Raw genomic sequence first — 24,917 nt, 5'->3', positions numbered from 1 at the left:
TCAAAACTGTCTGAAAACCATCTTTCCTGACATGTTTGAGAACAAAATTTCATGCAGCAATTACAACAGTAACAGAGTTTAGAGTTTAGTTTATCTTCAAAATATTTTCCAAATACTCAACCAATCTTTTTTATATTCGACATGAATAAATTAGCTAAAAATCACAGCGGAAAAACACGATTAATGTTTATTAACATTCTCTAGATTATTTCTTATGATAATTTGATAATTTGTTTAAACACAGTGCACTTATTAAAAATCTCTGCATACAAAGTAGTAGGCCTAAATAACGCTCTGTATTTTTTTTATCTACTCTCATTCCCTTGCTTGTTAAGATGCTTCATATAAACACCATTTTATGTACATTTACCGTAACTATTATTTGTTTTCTTATATTCTCTTAAAGCTTACTTCATCATTCATGCTCTTTTTTCATATGCACACTCCCTCCATCACTCTTGCTGCCTGTGTCTCCTTTGTGCCATTCTATGTTTCAAATAAATGTTAAGGTTGACTTATTAGAGAGCAAATCTAGATTATAGTAACGTTAGTATGTTTTATCTGTGTCCCCTAATCAGCTAATTTCCATAACTTTTGTGGGCTGTTTTTGGTGTGTGAAATCACAGCTCTGTGGTGAAAATTCACAGAAAAGGAATAGTTGCCTGATGCGCCTCTGTCACTTGCTAGTGTGAATCCACTCTTAGGCACTTTTGAGTCATCAGTTTATACGTTTCCATTTTATAAGGTACACCTATCATTTAGGTGTGCTTTGCAAATTTTGAATCAGAATCAGGTTTATTGCCAGTACTGTAGGGTCTACATGGACAGGAATTTGTCTTGATGTGTTGGTACATAGCAATAATAGAAAATAAAGCAGAAAAGAAAAAAATTTCAGCCCAAATTTGTCTGAATTACTCAGCATCCCTATACCTCATTCCTTAATGTTGGCACTGATGGCACTGGAATAGAAAGCTCATTAGGGTCAACAGTGTTGTTGAATCTTCTCTCTGATTTATACATTCATGTTAGATTAATTTAATTTGATCTATATCCAGAATTTATACATTTTTATATGATTAAAATGAAAGGTTATGAAACTCAATAGGAAAAATTTACAAAGGTCAAATTATCCATGATATGTCAAGACATATATAGAAGAAAATGTTGCAAAACAAAAATAGCATGCCATAGAATTGCCATAGCATTGCCATAGCATCACCTGCACGTCAGGAGCGTAGGGTGGGGGACACAATTGAAAAGCCATACAGATTCAATGAAGCAAAAACTCCTGCTATTATTCATATAACAAACTGAGAATTGTATTCCAAATGACTGAAGATGCCACAACACCATTCCAGATGGTTTTAGCTTACAATAGCAAATCCAAATAGCTGTAGTCTCTGTGGAAATAAAAGTACTGAAGTACACCTTTCCTTGTCTCTGCTGTTGTAAATACTTGACTTCTTGAGTTGTGTGTATTTTTACACGAAAATGGAAATGTTGTGGACATTAAAACAAATAAAGCATAAAAACTGCATAATTACACCATGAGGACAACTTATACACACACACTGTATTATTTTATTAGGAACCCCTGTACACTTGCACATTCATACAGATATGTAATGTGTGTGAAATTTCCCAGATACATCGTGTTCAGTTGGACACTTTAAAGCAACTGTTTTCAAGCCACACATCAGTTTGAATAGACAAAACAAAATGGCGGCCCCACTTCGTTATAGACCCTTCGTGGAATTCGTAATCTTTGTCGTTAGCCCCGCCCACTCCGATTAGGCAGGCGGACGTCGCGAGCGCGCAGCGTAGGCGTTACGTCACCGAACTCCTTCCAGCTTTGATGGGAAAGGATGCTGCTAATGTCTGCAAATAAAAAATAATAATACTAATAAATTTTTTTTTTAAAAAATCATCAAGCAACATAGAGAATTAGGCTTCTTTATGAAAGGCGCCGTTTGGACACTGGACACTGCAACACTTTAAACAACAGATGGTAATTTGATTTTTTGCAAGAAATTGATTGCTATTATGTCTGTGTTGAGATACATTGCGATGAATAAAATAGATGTGCATGATTTTTTTAGTGTGCATCCATCGAGCGTATTTGCTAGGGAACAGTTTTATTGACTTAAATGTTTAACATCCTTTTTTTTTTAAGAGGAGTGCATAATATTCTGTAGGCAATAAAAGAGGTGGATGGCTGGAGAAGGGCAAGGGGAGGATGCATGTATAGCTGAATAATTGCACCAAGGTGAGACTGCTGGGGACAATAAATCTGCACAATAAAATAAATAAATGACACCTTTAAGAAATAAGAATTTGTCAGGTTAGAGCACGCGCTGGTATTTGCGCATCTCGCGCCTCTTCGGTCACATCCGAGATCTAGAGCTCACGCCTATAGAAATAGGCTTTATACGAATCATGATCGAATCCGACTAGTATTGATCGTATGCACGGCTGTTTAAACGCATAGCAGAGATCTGTACGTGTCTGAACGCGACAGGTTACGTTTTTTTGTTTGTTGAAGGCTTTAAATGTGAATACGGTGCAACCCCACCTTTTCTTCTGTACGTCACCTGGTGGCTTGTAGTCTAGATAAATTTCGAGAGGTGTGACCTAAAATAATGAAGAAGAAAAAAAATGCATAATGTTTCATGATTTAATGAGCTGTTGGAATATGATGCATGCATGATGTTGAACAGTAATGCCATGGTTTAGGCCTTAATATTCATTGAAATAGAAATAGAGAAAAGGGTTTAAATGGCCATCTGCATGCATTTAACTGGAACAAAGGTGACTCTTTCATCCCAGTGACCCACATGGCAGTTATCCTTTGGCATGCCATGTTTTCATATACAGGCTGTACCTTTTATTTTTTTTGCAGGGCACGGTAGGTGTTCCACGTTAGCCACGGACAGACCGTTCTCCCAGGCGGCTCATAGAAAGCTGCTGTTCTTGTGCAAAGGGGAAAGTAAGAATATATTGTTACATACAAGAAGAATGGCTGTTTTTTAACAGCTTGGGTGTGGTACATACATCTCCTGTCTTCAGTTGGTCTACTGGTTGTATTCTGTCAGAATGTACGGCAGCTCTCGCTCTGTGAGCAAAATGGAAGGCAATCACAGTGGGAGCCGGAACAGCCAGGGCAACTCAGGCCGTTCTCCCAGGCTGCCACGCTCACCCCGAATGGGACACCGCCGCACCAATAGCATGGGGGGCAGTGGTGGTGGGCCTGGTGGCCCTGGGGGAAAAACCCTTTCCATGGAGAACATCCAGTCCCTCAACGCTGCTTATGCCACGTCTGGTCCCATGTACATGAGTGATAATGAGGTGGCTCTAGCCACCTCCTCTGACATCCCAAAAAGTGGCATGGCAACTGGGCGCTTCGGGGGCAGCATCCCATATGGCGTGCGTGGAACAGTCACCGGAAGCACGCCTGACATGGCCATGGTGCCTACTGTGTCCACAGACTCCATGAGCTTTGGAGGAGAGCTGCATACAGCATCCACTGTGCCACATTCATTGCGCCAGGCCAGGGACAACACCATCATGGAGCTGCAGGCGCAGCTGAAGGAGCTACTGCGGGAGAATGAACTCCTGAGGAAGGAGGTGGAGGTGAAAGAAAGCAAACTCAGCTCATCAATGAGCTCTATCAAGACCTTCTGGAGCCCTGAACTAAAGAAGGAGCGGGCACTGCGCAAGGATGAGGCTTCCAAGATAGCAGTGTGGAAGGAGCAATATCGTGCCATTCAGGATGAGACTCAGGTGAGGAGTATAGTATATGTGCGTGTTTGGGGGGGGTATTTTTTTGCCACTTTTTTGCCACATTTATCATAATTGGTGTGATTAAGATTGATGTCTTGATCAATCCTATCTTCTCTACAGTTCTTGGATTCTCCAGTGTCTATATTATGTTTCTTACTTAGCAGAATTCTTGACAGTGTGTTATATATGTCTCCTCTGCATTTGGATATATCAAGTCATTAATTAGGCTCTTCTCTTATGCTCTGTAATTGTGACACAAAACCATATTAAAATAATCCCTACATAAGCCATCACATAGAGAATGATCTATACTACAGAAAAACGATCAAATGTCAGTGTTCTTCCAAAAGATATTCACTCAGTTGTTTTTTTTTGGTTTTTTTTTTTTTTGATGATGATGGTGTTGATGAGACAAGGCTGTCTAACCTGTCAGATAAAAATCTCTTATTGCTTTTCAAATAGGTTGATATCTAATGACTGCAAATGTGCCATAGTCTGTGATTTATATCATTTTAATCCATTCAGTAAGTACTGATGTCCCATGGACTGGTGGTGGTGGTGGTGTGTGTGTGCGTGTGTGTGTGTGTGTGTGTGGGGGGGGGGGGCTGAGTCAATTTGTTAGAGACTATTCCAATCACAGAAATGTTTCATCACAACATGATGGTTGTGAAAGTTCTGTTTATTTGCAGCGTATCCCTAAGGGGACAAGTAAAACCAAACCATTCCAGCAAAATCCCTCCCAATGCATAACAGAGCCACCAGTTCTTATCTTTAATTCATCACTGTCTGTAGTTCTAGCATGAGCATGTAAGGATGTATTGAGGTGTACTTAAAAGAAAGTAAAATTTAATGGCTTGAAAATAAATTGTGGTAACCCAATATTCAACAAGAAAATAAATTAGTTGTCATCTCTGTCACAAAGTTTGCAACATGGCTGCTGATATTATTGTAAATAGTATGTAAAACTAACATAATGAAGCAGTGATAACTGTTTTAATTACAAATTGAATTACTTGTATTACCACTGTAACAAAGTGTAATAATTAATACAGCATTTGACAACTGAAACCTTAAATATTAAAGAAAATCTCCATCCGGAATCATATTAAATATTGGGAAAAAAAATTCTGATGTGTTTATTGATAAGTGCTAAATTGTTATCCGATGCTCTTTTTTCATTTTTTTTCCTTCAGATACAGTACATTTTAAGTTTAAACGGATAATAGGAGAAAAAAATTGAAGAAACTCAAACATAAGTGATATCAGTCAGGTTTCACTGTTAACTCCTAAGAACAAAGGTGTTTTCTGGTGATGTTCAAGGTCATGTTAATGAGAAATCCAATATAAGAGACAGCAAACACTGAGCTCAAAGTTCAGCATACTGCAAAGCAAAGCTAGTTAGCAATCTATTGATGGTGTTGACAGTGATATTAACATGACACAGATGAAGAGATGAGATGACGTGTTTGTGGTGCCTTGTAAGTGGTTATTTACAAGTTTTAATACCATTCTTTCAATCTTGAGTTGTTAGACATGCAAAGTTAAAAAAATATGGAAATGGAAAGGGTGCCTTTTGTTTGCTCTCTCAGTGCATTGAAAGCTCATAAAAAGCCTCCAATGCTGCATTTTTACAGTTACAGTAGCTATTGTTACTCGTTTTCTATACAACTTCAAACAATCATGTAATGTCTTGGACTGAAAATGCAGTGCAGCAACAACACCAGACAAAATCGAGAAGATTAGCAACAAGCTAGCCAGCAGACAATAGCTAGTAGGTTTGCCAGAATCCAGTTGATGATACTTTAAACTTTATTGAGTGTATATTTAGATTTTATTTCTAGATGGTGTACTTGTATTTGAGGCACTGTTTCCAGTAACCTCAGAACGGATTTCATGAAGGATTTCAGTTTGCACTAGATAATACTATAAACAATTTAGGCTTTAAGGCCTACAGTTCTAAACAGCAATAAATAATTGAATGATTTTTTTTAGGTTTCAGCAATTTTATGATCTCAGTGCAGCAAAGAGTATGTTCTGTAAATAATTAGCTTTTGCTGTTTACAGAAAAAAGATGAAACATGCTTTCGTTCATAGTTTTTAACTGACTCTTTGAAGCTATGAACCTAGAACAGTGGACAAAAGATCCAGTCAACAGTACATGCAGAAATGCTATAAAACATATGGTATAGCTTATACACGCAAAAGTATATTTATCACTGTGTATGATAATACAACATATATTAAACATATATTTAACATATGTTAAATAAACATATATTTTCATATTTCAGTCCAAGCATTAGATAAATACTGTTAAAGAATTCTATCATCAATTTGAAGTTATATTATTCTCCACAACCCAGTGGTATTAGTATGTGACATCACGAGTGTCTCATGGATGATTGATACTATAGAAACGTTATCCATACAATAAGCTAATTCTTTAGTAAATGGCAAACAGGGACTCCTACAGTTAATTGCATAAATACTGGGTAATTTCCTCACTGTATACTGCAGGCAGGATATCTAAAATAAAGCCAGTCAAAGAAATTTGTCTGTTGTATCAAATGTTTTATCGTTTCCAAATTGATGCTCAAATCAAATATTAATCAAATTTAAAGAAAAACATTTTGATGAGGCTGTTTCACTGTTCACACATTTCCTCAGTATCTCCATGTGACATGTTTATAATTCAGACACTGATACTTAATTTTATAAGAGCTTTGTTGTTAGAGATGTAAGCAGCCAATTTTTTCCTGGCCACTGTTTAGATGACTGTCTTTGCTGTTTGGAAATCTCAGATTCATTGTTTAAAAATGATACTGAGATCAGAAATAAATTGACTTTGTTCTGCAAGCTTCCAAAAATCTTTCTTCCCATGTAAATAGAGTGTAAGGGTCCGGTTTGGTCCCGGTATGCCCGTATACTCATGCTTCCCACACTACATTGTGGTAATCTAATGTCCTACTGCCCTGCTGTGCGCTAGATGTTTGAGCTGCTAATTGAAGATGGCCGTTTGGAGATTTTAAGTGCTCTCTGCTGTCTGCTACCATGTGCTGAGCCCTCTCATTTTAGTGATTAGTCTCAAAGTCACAGCAACTCACAGCAACATGGCTGTCTTGTCGCATCCACACATGAAGGGGCGTAGTGCAAGAAGCTAACGATGGCTGTGTAATTTGGTGGGATAGGCATTGTCATGCTGCTCATGCTGTTCGCTTCCAGTTTAAATTACACAGATATATTCAGAGACATTATACGTAAACACTGATTAGTACTATGTGTTATTTAGCAACATGCTCATTTAAGCTTAATTAGATCTTAACATCTAACATCCAACGTTTGCATGCGTGTGTGTGAGTGTGTGTGTGATCAGATAATTGTGCAATAACTGCTTTTCTGTTGCTACTGCTCTAATCTGAATGGTCAATGTTCAGTTAAAGAAAAAACCCCAAATTCAAATGTTAGCAAGTCATGGTGGTGTGACACCATTTATGACCACGTGTTAGTTTACACATGGCCTAGATGTATTTCAGCAATGACTAATTACCCAGTCAGGAAGGTTGTGTATATTATTTTTTCTTTACATTATTTTTCTCATTTCTTTTAATATTCTCGGTATCCTTGGCATAAAATGTCCTGTTCTTAGTTGGTATGGTAAATAAACCATGGTTCCAGATGGCCCACATGGGGGCTCCATCTTCCCTCCTCTTTGCTTCAGTACACCACACCACACACGTATCCTAGATTTGCCAAGACACTTACACTCTCTTTTTTTATTTATTCTGATGTTTAATGTTAATGTTTATATTTAATGCAGAATCTAATATATATATATATATATATATATATATATATATATATATATATATATATATATATATATATATATATATATTAGATTCTGCATATATATATATATGTGTGTGTGTGTGTGTGTGTGTGTGTGTGTATATGTATGTGTGTGTGTGTGTGTGTGTGTGTGTGTGTGTGTGTGTAATACTGGATGATTTAGTCTATGCCAGATAAACCATTGTTCAATTTTGTATGCAGCCATCTTAAGATACTGAGAATGTGCACCGTAATTGTCTGCTGTTTGGAGATTTACAGTTCCCTATGGTTTTCATCTTATTCAACTTTTTTGGGAAAGTAAACATTATGCAACTGTGATTTATGGCAAGCTCAAGCTTTGCTCTCTTATAATTACAATTCACCTGATGTTTAACCCAAATTAGCTCATATTAAATGGGTTCCAAGTATGAAAAAGAATATATATATTTTGTTTGCTTAAATTTATTTTTATGTTTTTTCTTTTGATTTGTAAATACATTTCTATAATGTGTCCTTTTTTAGAGACAGGGCCAAGCCTATATTTGAGCCTATACTTCCTTTATGTATTAATACTACAATCCTTTAGGGAAGGCTTCAGTAATTCTTTAAGGAATTCTTTTTCTGTATTGTTTCAGTATTTGAATGTTGGAAAAAACTACATTAGGACAGCGTGATACTTAATACTCATCTTAAAACCTTTAGGCTGCAGTGTAGCATTCTTCTTTTAGAATTTGTAGTATATAACTGTTTTTTTTGTTTGTTTTTTTTTAAACTTTATGGACAGAAAGTTACAAACACTTTTATACATTCATTGTAAGTTAGTTCTAGGTAAAGATCGTTTTTGTTCCTCTCCTATTACATGCTTTTACTGACATGCTGAAATGCTTTAACTAGCTGCTAATGCTAATATGTCCAGTGGGAAATGAGAGCAGTACAAACTTATTATTTACCATATTTGTCCTCCTGTCTCATCCATGGCAGCACCTGCAGACCACAGTGCAGGCGCTGCAGGCTGAGTTGCGCATCCAGCGTGACCTGAACCAGCTGCTCCAGCCGCCTGGGGAGCCGCTCGCACTTGAACCGGGCGAGGAGCAAGAAAGGCAAACTCGCGAGCTCATCCTGCTCCGCCGTACCATTCAGGAGATGGAACTGCGGCTGGAGACGCAGCGGCAGACACTGGTAGCACGTGACGACTCTGTCAAAAAGCTGCTGGAGATGCTGCACAACAAAGGGCCAAGCAAGTCCAGTGAGGAGGACCACGAGCTCACATGCCGTCTAGCTGATGCTGAGATGCATGCACATCACTTGGAGAACCTGCTAGAGCAGCGTGATAAAGAGATGGTGGCTTTGCGGGAAGTGAGCAATGCATAAATTCCTAATACCATGTTGTTATGCTCATGCGATATGAAATGCGAAAACTTTGGATATAAGATAATAAAGAATAGAAAAGGAAAATGAGGACAATACAAAATATGTGATCCCTTTTCACAAAACCATTGTTATCCTTTTATAAAATGGGGTTAAAATTCATTTGTGGAACAGGGAATCTACAGGAAATCTTATTTGCTTTTACAGTACTGTGCTGATCATAAGACTGTAGCAGAGTGATAGAGTGTTGAGCCAAATTCATAGCACAGACGCAGTTTTCCCTGAAGGTTTAATGACACATCTGAAAGCTCTATTTCTGTCTATGGTGTGAACAAAGTGCCAGGCATGTGCCTCTGATTCCAGGAGCTGCATCGACGCCTTGAAGGGACGCCGGAGTCTACAAAAACCAAAGCTCTGCAAACCGTCATTGAGATGAAGGTAAAACATATGTCTACTTTGGCTAATATTACTGAACCCCTTGGGCACCCAGGAGTAGATTTGCATTCCTCACACTCAGTACTACATACCTTTACTTTTAGTTTGTCTGCAGTTACTAAATACCATGCTTCAGGATGAATTACTGCATAATAAACTGGGACTTTCCAGATGCTGGCTGATGATGGATCAATGTTTTAGATTAGACTTGTTCTTTGTTTTAGATTAGATCAAATGGTTATTAAAGGATTCTGTTTTGTTCATGAACAATGCCTACACTGCACTCCAAAATGGGAGATGAAGCAGGGTGGTTCAGATTGTGACAAAAACAGCCTGAATTGTTTCTGTGTTTTTCAAGTTTACAATGTTTTTTGTTTAATTGTTTGCAGTTTAGCATATATAAACCTTTAACATGCAGTGTACGCAGAACAGAACACTGTATTCATGCTCCGCATGTCAGATGTGTTTATTTTTTTGAGGCTTTTGTGTGTGTGTCTTGCGTGTGTAAAGGACTCACAGATCGGCTCTTTGGAGCGAGGACTCAGGGAGCTGGAAGACCAGGTCATGATGCTGCGCTCCAGTAACATGCTCACATGTGAGGAGCGACAAGAGGAGGTCAAGCAAATGGAGGTTTACCGCAACCACACCAAGTTCATGAAGAACAAGGTAGCATAATCCAATTCCGGTGTATCTTGATTTTTGTATTTTTTTAGTATGAACATTTGCTTCTTTTTAAGGCTAGATATAACAGGTAGAAAGTGCCATTTTGGCCATTAGTTAACTGTTTTTTCTTAATTCTGTCAACTTTCAAGAAGACTTAGCTACAGTTCACTTCTGACACAAATGCCATGTCGAGCTAGGATATTTATCCATAAACCACTTCTAAACCGATTCGAGTATCTCCATAATTTCTAACATGATCATTAACATTCCCCAGTAGTACAATGGAGTCAGGGAGGTACTTTCTCATAAGGATAAGCACAAACAACAAGAGTAACACCCTCATCCAGAAAATTGACTTCTAGACTGGGAAAAACTCCAACTGTGAAGCCTTCAGCATGGCCCTGATGAATATCCCCATAACCTGCTTGAGGCCTGCCTCCAGTGGAAACTGAGCAATAGGAGAGAGACCACAACTGATTTAGAAGATATCAGAGCTTATATTGTGTGTGGATGTAAGGCTGAATACATTTAATCTCACATATAAACACAGGCTCTTTCCACAAAGTCACATCCCACTTTCCCAATGACAATATACATTGCACAGGTCTAGTCTGTTTAAGCATGTCCATCACATGTCGGCTCCATGACTGGCATAGTACCTTAGCCCAATTCTACATGTGTTGAGGCAACTAGATTGCTCCATGTTGCCATTTTGGGTTTTACAAAAGTGTCCAAATTCCTCCACAATGAAAAAGTCTTGGTCTGAATGGAGTTCACAGAGGCATTTTAAATCTTACATAATGTCTAACAACACGTACTATATATATATAGAATATATATATATAGAATTTGGCCCATGAACTTATTATTATAAATGTAACTGTCACATCTTTGCTCTAATCTTTGACCTTAGGTTCTAATCTTTGACTTCAAACCACCTGTAACACAATGTTTCTGTAAAATATAGAAGTGATATTTGTAACCTTGACTGGACTGCCTTCTGTGAATCAGATGGACCAGGTGAAGCAGGACCTCTCTAGAAAGGACACACAGCTCCTTGGCCTGCAGACCAAACTTGAGACGCTTACCAATCAATTTTCTGATAGCAAACAGCACATTGAGGTGCTCAAAGAGTCCCTGACTGCCAAAGAGCAGCGAGCTGCCATCTTACAGACAGAGGTACAGTAGGAACCTAACCAGTGGATTATCAACCCAATAGTTTATCCTTAAATTTTATTCTGGACTTATTAACTCCATAATCTCTCAGGTGGATGCACTGAGGTTGCGTCTTGAGGAAAAGGAAACGCTGCTTAACAAAAAGAGCAAGCAGATCCAAGACATGTCAGAGGAAAAGAGCACACTCAATGGCGAGATTCATGACCTTAAAGACATGCTGGATGTAAAAGAGCGAAAAATCAATGTGCTACAGAAAAAGGTTGGAATTTACACTTAACTCTTGTCCCTAATACTCATACTAATTTGACCTAATTATTCTAGTGTATGTGAATATATATTTATAAATGATACATTTTTCAGATTGAGAACCTGCAGGAGCAGCTGAGGGATAAAGAGAAGCAGATGAGCAGCTTGAGAGAAAGAGTGAAGTCTCTGCAAACTGATACATCCAACACAGATACAGTCCTCAGCACCCTGGAAGACTCACTGGCTGAGAAGGTAACTGGTTGATTCACAGCAAAAGAATTAGACATAGTCTGTATGTAGATCATTAAATAAATGAACAAAGTGTCACTTCAAATCGTAATTAATATATCACTCGTTACAGGAAAGAATCATTGAGCGTCTGAAGGAGCAGCGAGACCGGGAGGAGAGGGAGAAAGCCGAGGAGCTGGACAGCAGTAAGAGAGAGCTAAAAGAGCTTAAGGAGAAAGTGAGCTTGCTGCAAGGTGACCTTTCAGATCGAGAGGTGAGGTTTACTGATTATAAGGTCCAGATTGGATAATTGATATTAGATGTACATGTGGATCATATTTTTACATGTACGTCATTCATGAATCATCCTCTAACAGTTTTTGATTGTTTATCAAACCCAAATACCACAACATGCATTTTAACCTGTGACTACATGATCATTTTAAAAATGATTAATTTTTTTTTATTTTAATTGGTTGCTTTTTATTATTGAACCATTATTGCCTTAAGGGACCTGTAACATGTAAAATGGACAACATTACAGGAAAAGCAAAAATCTCTCAGAATACCATGCAGGGGTCAAGACAACCTGACAGGCAGGTGTATCATCGGGAAATCCTCAATTAAAAAGTAGCACAAAAGCAACAGTCGAAACAAGAAATACCAAACATTGAAGAGGTAACTCTAACTAGAAAAAAAAACAGTACAGACAAACAAGATTTTCTGAAGATACTCAGACACACAGGCAATAACTAGACAAATTGGTTAAGGATTTAACACAGAACAGATGAACACACTGAGGCAGTAAAGAAAGACCGGACAGGGTTGGAGCCAGAACATGAGCACATGTTCGTAAACAAAAAACATTATGGTGAAAGCAGTGTGTGGTACTGGGAACCGCAGTGTGCACTGAGGGTGGGAATTCGTGACAGAACCATACCACAAGTGAATAACGTTATTGACTAAATATGCTGTCATTGAAGACTGAAAATCCTTGAATTGAAGACAGATATGAAAAATATGTTGGATTTTTTCAGTGGAATAAATATGCAGTAAATTTACTCTCTTTAGTCACAGCATATACACAGTATATAAAACCTGCTGAGATGAAAATCTCACGATGCACCATGTCAGGGTTTGTGTTCAGAAATACCCATGATGAGGTAATATCCTGTGCAATGACTTTTCACTGCATTCATAGAGACATTCTTATGCTAAAAGTATTGGGTTGATGTAAATTTTACGAGTTAAGCACTAAAACAGACAGATTCAATTCCAAGAGATTTAAATTATACAAGTACTAGCAATTTTATGTTATTCTATTTCATTATTGTCTGTGCAGAATTCTTTGCTGGACCTTAAAGAGCATGCATCATCCTTAGCCTCATCTGGGCTAAAAAAAGACTCCAAACTTAAAACTCTGGAGATTGCCCTTGAGCAAAGGAGGGAAGAGTGCTCTAAACTGGAAAACCAGCTAAAGAGGGTAAGAAAGGGTCAGAGAAAGTTAGCATTGGCAAAGATGTGTTATTAATATTTGCATTGATATTATTAGTTATGGTGGAATTTGAAGAGGATAATAGCATAGATACGGTTGAATGCGTAATAATCATGCTGTTAACATCTGGCTCATCTGTCCAGGCCCAGAATGCAGCTGTTGAGGCACAGGCCAACTCAGAGCTCTCCAAGCGAATTGCCTCATTGGAAGCTGATGTGACCAGGCACAGAGAGGAGTCAGGGAAGGCCCAAGCTGAAGTCGACCGACTGCTGGAGATCCTACGACAGATGGAGAACGAGAAGAATGACAAAGACAGGAAAATAAATGAGCTGGAGAGGTCAGAGGGCTCATATTGACATTCATGTTAAAAGTGATCATTTTTTCAGTGTCAGACCGGTGTCGCTGTAAAAACCTCATGTCTTTGTTTGCTTTTAATTGCTGTGTGAATGCATTCATTATCGTCAAAAACATTTTCGGTCTGTTTCATTTTATGACGCTGCTCTTTTTTTAACGGAACACCTTCCTTTCAATTGAGTTCAATTTACAACCATGTTTAACTTTCTGTTCTGCTGAGTAACGTTTGAACTTCTGCTCTTGTCTCCCTTATTTTCACTTTGTCACCTGAAATTCTGCATGTAGTGTGGCTTCCAGGTTAGTACATACAGTACATGTGCATCTTAACAGTTTACATTCATGCTCATTAAATCCTTTAATGGAACTGAAAGTCTTTGCATATCATTGAACCTTTAATCATCAAGCACAAGGAATGAATCACTTGACAGATATGTTTGTAAGAAGTTTGCCAAACAAAAATTTTATCATGCTCTGAACACAGGCATCAAAACACAGTGGACACAGTATACTGAGCTGGATTTTCCCCAAAAAAACTTGCATTCAAAATGACACTCATTCATCCCTTACCGCAAAGATCAGGGTTTTTTTTATTCTAAGTAGAAGCCATGCCTGTTTCTCATGCTCAATCTGCTCCATCCTCTTCCAGACAGATGAAAGATCAAGGCAAGAAGCCGCCTGGGAAACACAGGGAGTCGGCTGGCAAAGGCCGCAGTGCTGTTGATGGCCCACAGCAGGTGAGGAAAAGAAAACACAGCCATTAATTTCACTGGCTAAATCCAAAACAGCTTGTTCCTAAACATTAAGGCAATAATGTTTGAACTATCATTTGGATTCCAACATAGGGTTTGTGCTTTTGTGAACTGTACTCCTTGTATCCCAGGAGTCATTGCGGCAGAAGGCAGAGCGCATTGAGGAGCTAGAGGAGGCGCTGAGGGAGAGCGTACAGATGACTGCAGAAAGAGAGATGGTGTTGGCACAGGAGGAGGCGGCACGGAATCACCAGGAAAAACAGGTATGGAAAATAGGAGCTCCATTATGTAAAGAATATGTAGTTGAGTTTTATAAAACAAACTCAACTACAATAAAAAAAAACTTTGGCCATGTGTTGTGGGGAGTGAACAAAAGAATAAATACATAGCCGCAGGCAGTGGAAATTAGGTTCTTCTTCAGGGTTGAGGGATGGAGGGAGGAGTTTGACAATGTAGAGAGGAGGCAAGTAAATTGGTCTGGGCATCTCTGGGCCTCCTGGGTTCACCAGTTGTCTTAGAAACAGCCTTAAATAGACGTTTTGTCTCTTGGTATATGTACTCTTTAAAAAAAGCTGGATACAATATTTGAAAATATATTTAGCCTTTTTAAAGTATCATCACAGTATCAAGATATACCTTCAAAACCCCGCTCAAAATAGCCAAATAAAAATACCACTTCTGATCCAGGGTAATTGACTTTATTTTTGTTCTTATTGTTTTTAGGATCTAAGTGTTTTTAGAGCCCTGCAACATTTGATCGTGTAAATCAATAGCCACTTAAAATAAAAGCCTTTATCCTGAATTAACCTGGAATCGGTGGTAAGGTTGTGATTTATTGTTGACCCTCACAGTAGAGTGGGCGGGCTGTCAGCTTTTTTCAAAACTGTCTGTTAAACAGATGGAGGAGCTGCTCGGGGCAATGGAGAAGGTGAAGCAGGAGCTCGAGTCTATGAAAGCCAAGATGTCATCCACTCAGCAGTCTCTGGCTGAGAAGGAGGCTCATCTGACCACTCTGAGGGCCGAGAGGAGGAGACATCTGGAGGAAGTTCTGGAGATGAAGTAAGTCACACAGCTACTGTATCCACTCCAGTGTATACAGAACACAGTACTAAACATTTGTTAATTGTTAAGAGCGTTTACACAGTTGGTGCTTTTTTCTCAACCTCCAACACATGCTTTAGAAAGCTTCCAAACTTTTCCGTTAAGCGTCAAATGAGGACAAGCATGTCGTAAATAAAAAAACAAACCTCAGAAAAGTGCTGTTATCAATTATTGAGTTTACAGTTCAGATACCAAGCATTGATATGAAGTTGTCCAATACTAGCTAGGATTGGAAAACGTTGTTATGGTTACAGTGTGGCTCATACAGTATAAGCTAATTATTGCCTCTTATAATAGGAAGTTCCTTATTATTTGGTGGAGTCTTTGAAATGAGAGTGATGTTTCTCTATACGATATTTAAAACAGAAATAACAAAACTGATGTGCTTATAACTATCAGTGTGGGCTTTGAAATGTCACATACACTATCACACATATCACATTTGTGTGTAATAAACAGGCCAAATCGTAAACTTAGAAGTTTACCACACAGCCAGTCAAGCTGGAGCCACACTCACAGTGCATTACATAACCAATATACTTTTCATACAAACAAGTTTAAGACCTAAAAAAAGGATTTTTATTTGTTTGCATTAATCATGGGAATGTATAAAGGGATTTTTAAACATTTTTTTTATTTTATAACATTTTTTTTACAAGAAATTGCATACCTTAGAGTATTTACTCATCATCTAACATATATCTAACATATCAGCATGATATTAATTCAAGTTTATGTTACGAGCAGGATTCCAGAGAAGTGACAGAAATGCTCTCCATTATAAAAGCTATGTCACTTCTTTGGAATTCTGATCAGATCTTTTTTTTTTGAGTTTGTTTGACATTTAGTTTATATACAATTCTACTTGGTTCTTTGTTTTCTTCTTCGATGGCTTGATGGTCATGAACTTTAAAGCTGCAATGTGTTTAGGGATTTGCGTTCGTGTTCCAAACACATTTTAAATAAGGTGTTCCAAACACATTTTAATTGTACCCTCACCTCCACGTGCCTTATGTTGTGCTGTGAGTCTGTGATTATAACATATTATTACATAGAAGTCTGAAAAACAGTTTATATAAGCGCTCTGACTACATTTTTAGTATTTTTAGCATTTTTCTCCTTGGAAGCCTACAATATTTACTTTTTTTTACTTAAATAAATAAAACTTTTACTGGAAATACAAACAGAAAGGGAGAAGAACAGACATGGATTACAGAAAGTGAAAAATCTGTCTTGTTAGTGAGGGAGTAGAAGGAGATTTTTGACAGGGTGGAAATGTAAATATTTCATTATCAGTATCACAATATTGCAGTGTAACTAAAAATAATAGCATGTCCATTTTTGTGGCATTCGTTGATACGCAACGTGACATCCCACACTAACTGTGGCTTCATACTGTGGTGTTATTTTCTGCCCATTACTGTTCTCTAACTGGGAGCAAGAACATAACCTGTGATCAAGTAATAATAATTGCTTCAGAAATGATGTGTGTAATTGTGTGTGTGTTTCAGTCAGTAAGGGGTTGTTAAGGATTGAATAATTGAGATATAGTAAAAGTGAGTCATTCTAAGCAACAGCTGTACTGTAAGTCTTACAAAAAAGTGCCAGAAAATGAGTTCTTGAAAAAAATGTGGGAAGGTTGAAATAATATGGAAACAAACAGGTTTTTTGCACAATTAGTAGTCTGTTGAGTCATGCGTCCCATCAATGTGTTAAAGTAGGTGATGAACTGAACTTTGAAACGGCATGAGTTTCATTTCATTGACTTGTGGGAGTCGCTTTCTTCGAAATGTTTGTGCAAAGAAAACGGAGGCAGAAAATGAGTCATGCTGACTTTACTCAAGGGAAACTATCTTTCATCTGATGTTTAGAAAATGGAGCATAAACACGCTATTAATATTATATATGCATGAATTTGGTAAAAGTCAGTCAGTTAGCGATTTAAATCGCTGACAAATATGCTGCCATTGGGTAATGCCACTCCTAATGAGGGCGCTGTAAGGGCTAAATGTGCTGTAGTAGGAATTAACTGAAGTGTTAATTGGCTTGTACACCTTTTAAAGTGACTATAACTGTGTCCTGTAGACAGGAGGCTCTGTTAGCTGCTATCAGTGAGAAGGATGCTAACATTGCCCTGTTGGAGCTGTCCTCATCCAAAAAGAAAAAGACGCATGAGGAAGTGGCGCAGTTACGAAGGGAGAAGGACCGTCTGGTGCAGCAGCTCAAACAGCAGGTAAGGAATGTATCATAGGGTTCTGGCTGGGACAGTGGGTGTGTGTGTAAGTGTGTATGTGTGCATGTGTTTGCGCAGATGTATGTGTGTGTGTGTGTGTGTGTGTATGTGTGTGTGCTTTTAGGAGATGAGTCGTAGCTTTTAAGTTGTTTGTTTGGTTGCCACTAGTAACCATGTTGTTTAAAGTTTACTGATTAAAGTTTACTAAAGAATCTGGACTTCAGGTGTTTTTAATAAACTTCTTGCTCGGTGAAGATTGTTCTCGGCTGTGATATATGAGCCGTGAAATTTTGGAGTATAACGGTTGAAAAATTTGGACTGATGCATTGATTTCAAAGACTGTAATAATTTATTATAAATCTATTGATATTTATTAGAATTTATAAAGCTTGAATTTGAACAAAATCCTCAATGTCATCAGCATCTGTGAATTAACTGTAGACCTAACTCGGATTTTGAACAAAGCTGGTCACGCTGTTTCTGTCTCTCGGATCATAGCAGGTTCGGTGTATCAAGAATCGATTTTAAAAAGTTGCATTAAAAATCTAAATCATAATGTATATTGGAATCCTGAGGGTTATATGCCTTTCAGTAGCTTGCTAGTCTAGTCTATATATTCCGTGGCTACTCCTCTTCCCTTTTACCCGTTCTTCTACAGTCCGTCTCTTTTCCTTCTTTCCTCTCCTTGGTTTTCACTCACACCTGAACCTAGTTGTTTTTCCCTAGACACAGAATCGGATGAAGCTCATGGCGGATAACTATGATGACGGACATCTGAAAATGCCACCCGACCAGACCAACCACAAAGCTCCAAAATCCCCTGATCAGGTCATAATCCACTGCCCAGACACCGTTCCTCAAATGTATTATACTCTGCCTTTGCCATCATTTTTCATTTATTATTTAATACCTCAGCATTTTTTAAATATGGATGAATCTAAAAATGTTGATAAAGATTTCTCATTCATAGCAAACCATTTTAAGGTAGACCCCTTATTAGAGCTGAGGTCATTTCTATTCAATTGCTGCTCTTTTGCAGTATATTTTTATGGTATTTGAATTGGAAATGGACATCCTTTTCATACGGGTGTCAGTTTCCCTTTCAGTTCTTTACCACATTAAATGAAATGGAACTGATCCCAACTCTGATGCAGACTCATATCTCGATAAATCATGACTTCTCAAGCCTAGAGGTCTTTCTCTGATTCACATCAGTAGAAGTTGTCGCTAAGTACAGATCCAGGATCGGTTTTATATTGCAAAATAATGGGAAGGATCTCAAAGTGCCAAACATGCCAAACTGAACCTGGGTCTTTATTTGGCAGTCACTTCTACCTGGAACTGATCACACACTAACTGGATCTTCTTTCCCATGCTGCACTTGGCTGAACCCCTGCCATCTTAACCAATAGGATGATGAGGAGGGCATTTGGGCGTAGTCGCTCTGGCAGCCATTTTTGTTTTAGAAGGGTGAGCACTTGTTTGATGTTTGTATAAAAAGCCAACCTCAGCAGCCCTTTTCTTCCCCATGCCACGCTGCTCCCGTCATAGCCATGCAAGACCATCCAGCAATACACACATATTAACCTCCATAACATTTCAAGCCATCATTTGTTCCAGTCTGTTTTTAAGATCCAACTAAAAAAATCTGTTTACATCTTGAAGGCTGTGTTTTTCTTTCTTTTTTCTTTATTTATTTTTTTAATTAAATTTTCCCTCTTTGTGCTGCTAAAATGTGGCCTGTGTATCTCATTGCCCTTCATGTTGTTTAGCCTTGTCTCTCATTTTTGTGCTGCTTTGGATCCGCATGTAACATTCGCTTGCTGTCTTTCTCCATTTCCTTCACTCCACATCCAAACAAATTTGTCTCACCCCCGTTAATTAAGGGCACAGTTTATATTAGTACTTATGTAACCTTTTAAACTGACGGCGTTAGAAACATGGTGGCAGCCTGGTCATGGTGGCAAAGCTGCATCTTACATAATTCAGGCATCTCTCATGATTTCTGTATGGCATGCAGAGTACACTTTCTCATAATATGGAATGTGACATTTAACACTCATGGAGGTACTGAAACTTCATCATTGCCATTAGGTTGTGTTAAATGTCAAATATCCAATGATACCTCAAGTTGTATGCTTTGCATGAAGGTTTCCTTAACTAACATTAGACAGCTGATGTATTATTACAGTAGTTAACAATTCTGTAATATACTATAAGGAATAAATACAATGATGTGGGCTGTTATTTTTATATAACAACGTGTTCTGAAGTTTTTTATTCCACTTATACCTCAGCAGTTTGCTAACTGTTAGTAACTGATTACAAATGTTAATTTATTAAAGTATAACATATTGTGTCATGTTATTAAACGTCCGCAAGGCAAGTTGGCTATAAACACTTGTTCCCTCACCAGACTCTCTTTTTCGGGTCCAAGCATGTCTCACATTCTCATTAGGACGATCTCAAGACTGAATGGTTGATTGATTTATCTGGAATTAATACTGGATCCGGGGGGCACGGTGGCTTAGTGGTTAGCACGTTCGCCTCACACCTCCAGGGTCGGGGTTCGATTCCCGCCTCCACCTTGTGTGTGTGGAGTTTGCATGTTCTCCCCGTGCCTCGGGGGTTTCCTCCGGGTACTCCGGTTTCCTCCCCCGGTCCAAAGACATGCATGGTAGGTTGATTGGCATCTCTGGAAAATTGTCCCTAGTGTGTGATTGTGTGAGTGAATGAGTGTGTGTGTGTGCCCTGCGATGGGTTGGCACTCCGTCCAGGGTGTATCCTGCCTTGATGCCCGATGACGCCTGAGATAGGCACAGGCTCCCCGTGACCCGAGGTAGTTCGGATAAGCGGTAGAAGATGAATGAATGAATAATACTGGATCCAGCAGATGAACCGATTAGAATGAAGGTCACAGCAAGTTCAAATAGCTGAAATAGCTTCCTTTCTGTCTGAAGTATATCTTAAGGGTATTTCAGGCATAAAAATTAGTAAATAAATAACAATTGTTTGTTTCTCTAATAGGAGACTCCGTCCTTGTTAAACTAGACTTTCTTAATTGTTTTATTATTATTCATACATTATGTGGAGCGTGCGCTATACAAGTCCCTGTAAATGAGCTGTTATTACAGATATAATAACGTATTAAAATGGGCGCTTTAATATGAAGCTATGATTTAACTAAGACTACTGTCAGAACTGCTGTTATAGAAAATTAATCAACCTTCTGATCAATCAGAATCATGAATTCAACATGGTAGTATGTTTATTTATAAACATAAAAATATTCACATTGAAACATCTAATTAGAAAGGAATCCTTTAAATTTACATTTATATTGTTTTGAAATGAGTTTATATTAATTAATTATAGACAAACTAAATATTGTACATATCCAAACGTGTTGGGTCCAGACGTGTTGGACGTGTCTGTGTTAACATAATACTATTATTTAAAGTGTACTTGAAGGATATTAGCATGGGCATGTACCTTTAAGTCTTGAAATTTAGCTAGAATTGAGTTCTTTATTACCTCAGCTTGGTCTCAGACGTTTCGTGTCATGTTTGCACACTCCAGAAGCATGTGTTTCTGTGTTGAAATGCATGCCAACATGTCCTGTTTCTAATGACCTTCTAATTACCTTTAGTGATCAGTCTTTGGATCTGACACTATTTGTTCTCAGATGGTGGTAAAGACTGCTCTCAGTGCATGAGAACCATCAAGGATTTGAATGTTTAGCTATGGTGGAGGCTGTCTTCTCTCCATCTTGTCATGTGTGTGTGATTAATAGTTTCTTGTGTGTGCAGATTAAAGCTGGTCGGAGAGCTGCAGTACACAGGAGCTCCACCTGAATACACCAGACAGCCAAAGAGGAGCCACCTTTTATCCTATCCTTGTTTCTGTACAAATCAACCCTGACCAAATCTCCCTACCCTCAGACAGGGCCTTCACACCAACAGTTACTGGTAATCATCCTGCAGGAGATGTTTTTTATTTTAGATTGAATTAGATTCTGAACTCTTGTAACTTGCATCAGTGGTGCTTATCCACAGAACCCCACCATTTATACAGCTGTTTAAACAAATCCCAATCTTCATAACAAACTCTCACAAATCCATGCAGCTTAAATGCAGATAAAATGCATATGACTTAAAAAAAAAAAATCTGTATTTGACAGATTTTGATTGCTCATTGCAGCATCCGATTTTACTTCACAGAATTCTTATTATACCTAGTGGACAAAAAATAGATCCAATTAATTGTAAGTTACTTTTTTTATAATTGTTTTGTAATTTTGTGTAAATATATTGTAAACATTGTGTTTTAGCAACCATACTAAAAACAAGTTGTTGTTTTTTTTTGTATATTTTGTGTTGTTTTTTTTTTCCAATAAACCAATAAGTCACATGAAATATGGGATTAACAGGTGCTCTGCTTTTTATTTTTTGGTCTTGTTCAGTTGGAGCCTGGGTTGGAGAGAGTCAGACTGAAGCTGGGACTGTGACCTGGTCTCCTTTAAGAACAGCAGTAAATGGACCTTTAATTCCAGGAACTGCCAGCTGTGATCTAACCCTCCTCTCTCCAGGAACCCTTTCTCTCCTCTCCTCACCTCTCCTTTCCTCTCCTGTCCTGTCCTGTCCTCTCCTCACCTCTCCTCTCCTCTCCTCTCCTCTCCTCTCCTCTCCTTTCCTCTCCTGTCCTGTCCTCTCCTCTCCTCACCTCTCCTCTCCTTTCCTGTCCTGTCCTGTCCTCTCCTCTCCTCTCCTCTCCTCACCTCTCCTCTCCTCTCCTTTCCTCTCCTCTCCTCACCTCTCCTCTCCTTTCCTGTCCTGTCCTGTCCTCTCCTCACCTCTCCTCTCCTCTCCTCTCCTCTCCTCTCCTCTCCTCTCCTCTCAGCCTTTATCCTCTGATCTACAGAGCACAACAAACCTAAAATAGTCATCTCCTTGTCTTAAAAGCCCCAGTCAGGAGTTTTTGGTCTGTCTTCAGATATAGATGTGTATAATTAGTCAATCTTCCTGTATATACTGGATAAATAATGAAAGGTGTTTTTTTTTTTTTCAAATGAATATGAGCACCTGACAACAAATTACCATAGAAAGAAGTTTTAAAAAAATGACAAAACATCCTCACAGGGGCTTAAATACAGGTGCAGTTGTCAAATTCAGCAACGTTAGCTGTGTTGTGAATGCCTTTTTTGTTTTTTTTTCCATTTTCTACTTTTGATTACTATGTTACATCATCATGGTTGATTACAGACTTAGAATGCCCTGCAATGTGATGGGTGGTGCTATGTAAACATTTAAAAAGTAACCTGAATGCCAAACATATGTAAAGTATTATGCAAATTTGACAGCTGCATCTGTTAGACATGTGAGAATTACGTTAACTCGTTGCCGTGTAGGTAGCTACCTTCTTGCACTTTCTTTAATGGTTGTATGCTTCTTTTAAAAACCGAAGAACTTTAGGACATAAGCATTGTACAAGTGTTGAACGAAAAACATCAACTCACCACGTACAACCTTCTGTCAGTGGTGCAAAATCAGGTACTGTACATGTCACTTAAATCTGATGTAACAGCTGCTAAAATCAATAGACAAATAATGTACGATGTGTTTTTGTAGTGTTCATGACAGTCATACAACTCTTGTGAGGTGGCTGTGGGCTTCAATTTAAGTGTTACTATTTCTCTGTATAGACAGAAGAAGCCCACTGTAGCAACTATTACAGTAAAGTAGGCTCCAGAAATCATCCAGCCACATCTAGAGGTCTGGTTTAGGAGAGCACATTGCTGGTTTTATGTTCTCTCCTAAATGGCAGTTTCATTCGGTCTCTCTCTTGCAGTAATTTTTTATGTTGCATTTGTGGCCTATTGTCTTTGTGTATTGGGAAAAAAAGGATAGTTCTCCTTAAAACTATAAAACATACAAACAAACAAAAAAAAAACAACAAAAAACAATAGAGATGCTAAAAAATGAAAAGACACGGGTATGAGCATTCTGACTTTGTATAAATGTGTATGTATATAAATATGTATTAACAGTGTCTTTAGTCTCTGTGTTTTTTTTTTTCTTATTAATGTGCTTCCATAGCAATTAATTACATTAACAAAATATTTAAGGTACTGTGCACTTGTGCTAAGTACAAACAGCTTCTTGGCAGTTACTGGACACATTAACTTCCAGTATTAGTCATAGTTCTCAGAAATGGATTCAGGTTTCAGGATTACGTATCTAAACCAGTTAGAGCAAAAAAAAAAAACAAAAAAAAAAAAACACAACGCAAGATAATTTGACCAGAGGTTGTTATTATCAAATCTGCTGCATAAACATACTAGCTGGCCAAATCCCTATCCCAATTCGAACGAATCTGTTTTTCTTTCATTGTCACTTATTCGGTGCGACAAACAATTGATCTAAAAACATTTGAGAGTTTTGAGGTATGAATAAAAAAAATCCGCTTGTAGTGTACACGAAATGTCCGAGTAAATGTTGCTGTTTTCACATTACTTGGTTTCGAATAGAGAAGAAAATCTGTGATATTACCCCTTCATGGTTGAAGGAACGAGAAATGGAAATGAAAAGCCTTAAATTAAATTAACATTTAATTCTGTAATTATTCTCATATTTATAACATTCTGGAAATCATAATTTTTGGCCTATACACATATTATATCATTAAGTATAGAGTAAATACCAGCTTATTCCCACCTATGTTTATTTGGTGCAGACACTGTCTTTATTTTAGATTATTATTATGCTAAAAGTGTGTAACATGGTTTTACCCAAACTAAAAGTGTTTTATTAGTTTGTTAGTTTTTAATCTTCCCTTTATTCATCACATTACAGAGTGAGGACTCTAACTCCAGGACTAAGTGTTAGGGGTTCATTTACTTGTGATATACACACTGAAGGCACAGTGCTAATGAAGGTGCTCTGCTTCATAGACATGCACTGCTGCTAGACTAAACACAATTTCTGTCCTACATTTAATGTTCATAATACATAAACACATGTCAAAAGTCTTTATTTTGAAAGTGAATTGCATTAAATCTATCATTCCAGTGACTAGCACTAATAATCCCACAAAAAAATATTATCTTAAAGTATATTTTTATGCTAGTGATCACTTGCAGGAACAAACGTCTAATCGGCTGATCATGTGGTAGCAGTGAAATGGATAAAATAATGCAGGCAGAGGTCAAGAGCTTAAGGTAATGTTCACATTAAACATCAGAACGGGGGAAAATGTGATCTCA

At 38.0% G+C, this 24,917-nt stretch overlaps 1 protein-coding gene and 1 long non-coding RNA gene across 2 annotated transcripts; one reads left to right on the top strand and one right to left on the bottom strand.

Annotated features, from left to right (window-relative positions):
- Nucleotides 1–1,441: 1,441 nt before the first annotated feature.
- LOC132855569 (uncharacterized) lies at nt 1,442–8,827 on the bottom strand. Its single transcript, XR_009649349.1, has 4 exons — nt 8,559–8,827; nt 2,882–2,969; nt 2,573–2,631; nt 1,442–1,878 (listed from the first exon to the last, which is right to left on the bottom strand). It is a non-coding gene; the product is annotated as an uncharacterized LOC132855569 (long non-coding RNA).
- On the top strand, nt 1,872–23,675 carry erc1a (ELKS/RAB6-interacting/CAST family member 1a). The gene is made up of 18 exons (XM_060884612.1): nt 1,872–2,008; nt 2,900–3,780; nt 8,590–8,964; nt 9,340–9,414; nt 9,922–10,077; nt 11,086–11,253; nt 11,342–11,509; nt 11,611–11,748; nt 11,858–11,998; nt 13,067–13,207; nt 13,363–13,556; nt 14,220–14,307; nt 14,454–14,585; nt 15,221–15,381; nt 17,509–17,656; nt 18,383–18,484; nt 21,466–21,624; nt 22,119–23,675. The coding sequence occupies exons 2-17, from the start codon at nt 3,094–3,096 to the stop codon at nt 21,508–21,510; spliced, it is 2,919 nt and encodes a 972-aa protein (XP_060740595.1). The 5' UTR covers nt 1,872–2,008; nt 2,900–3,093; the 3' UTR covers nt 21,511–21,624; nt 22,119–23,675.
- The last annotated feature ends 1,242 nt before the right edge of the window (nt 23,676–24,917 follow it).

The sequence above is a fragment of the Tachysurus vachellii genome, chromosome 13 (genome assembly GCF_030014155.1).
Source record: "Tachysurus vachellii isolate PV-2020 chromosome 13, HZAU_Pvac_v1, whole genome shotgun sequence".
Lineage (NCBI taxonomy): Eukaryota > Metazoa > Chordata > Actinopteri > Siluriformes > Bagridae > Tachysurus > Tachysurus vachellii.
The sequence above is the reverse complement of the archived record's forward strand: the minus strand, read 5'-3'. Positions and strand labels throughout refer to the sequence as shown.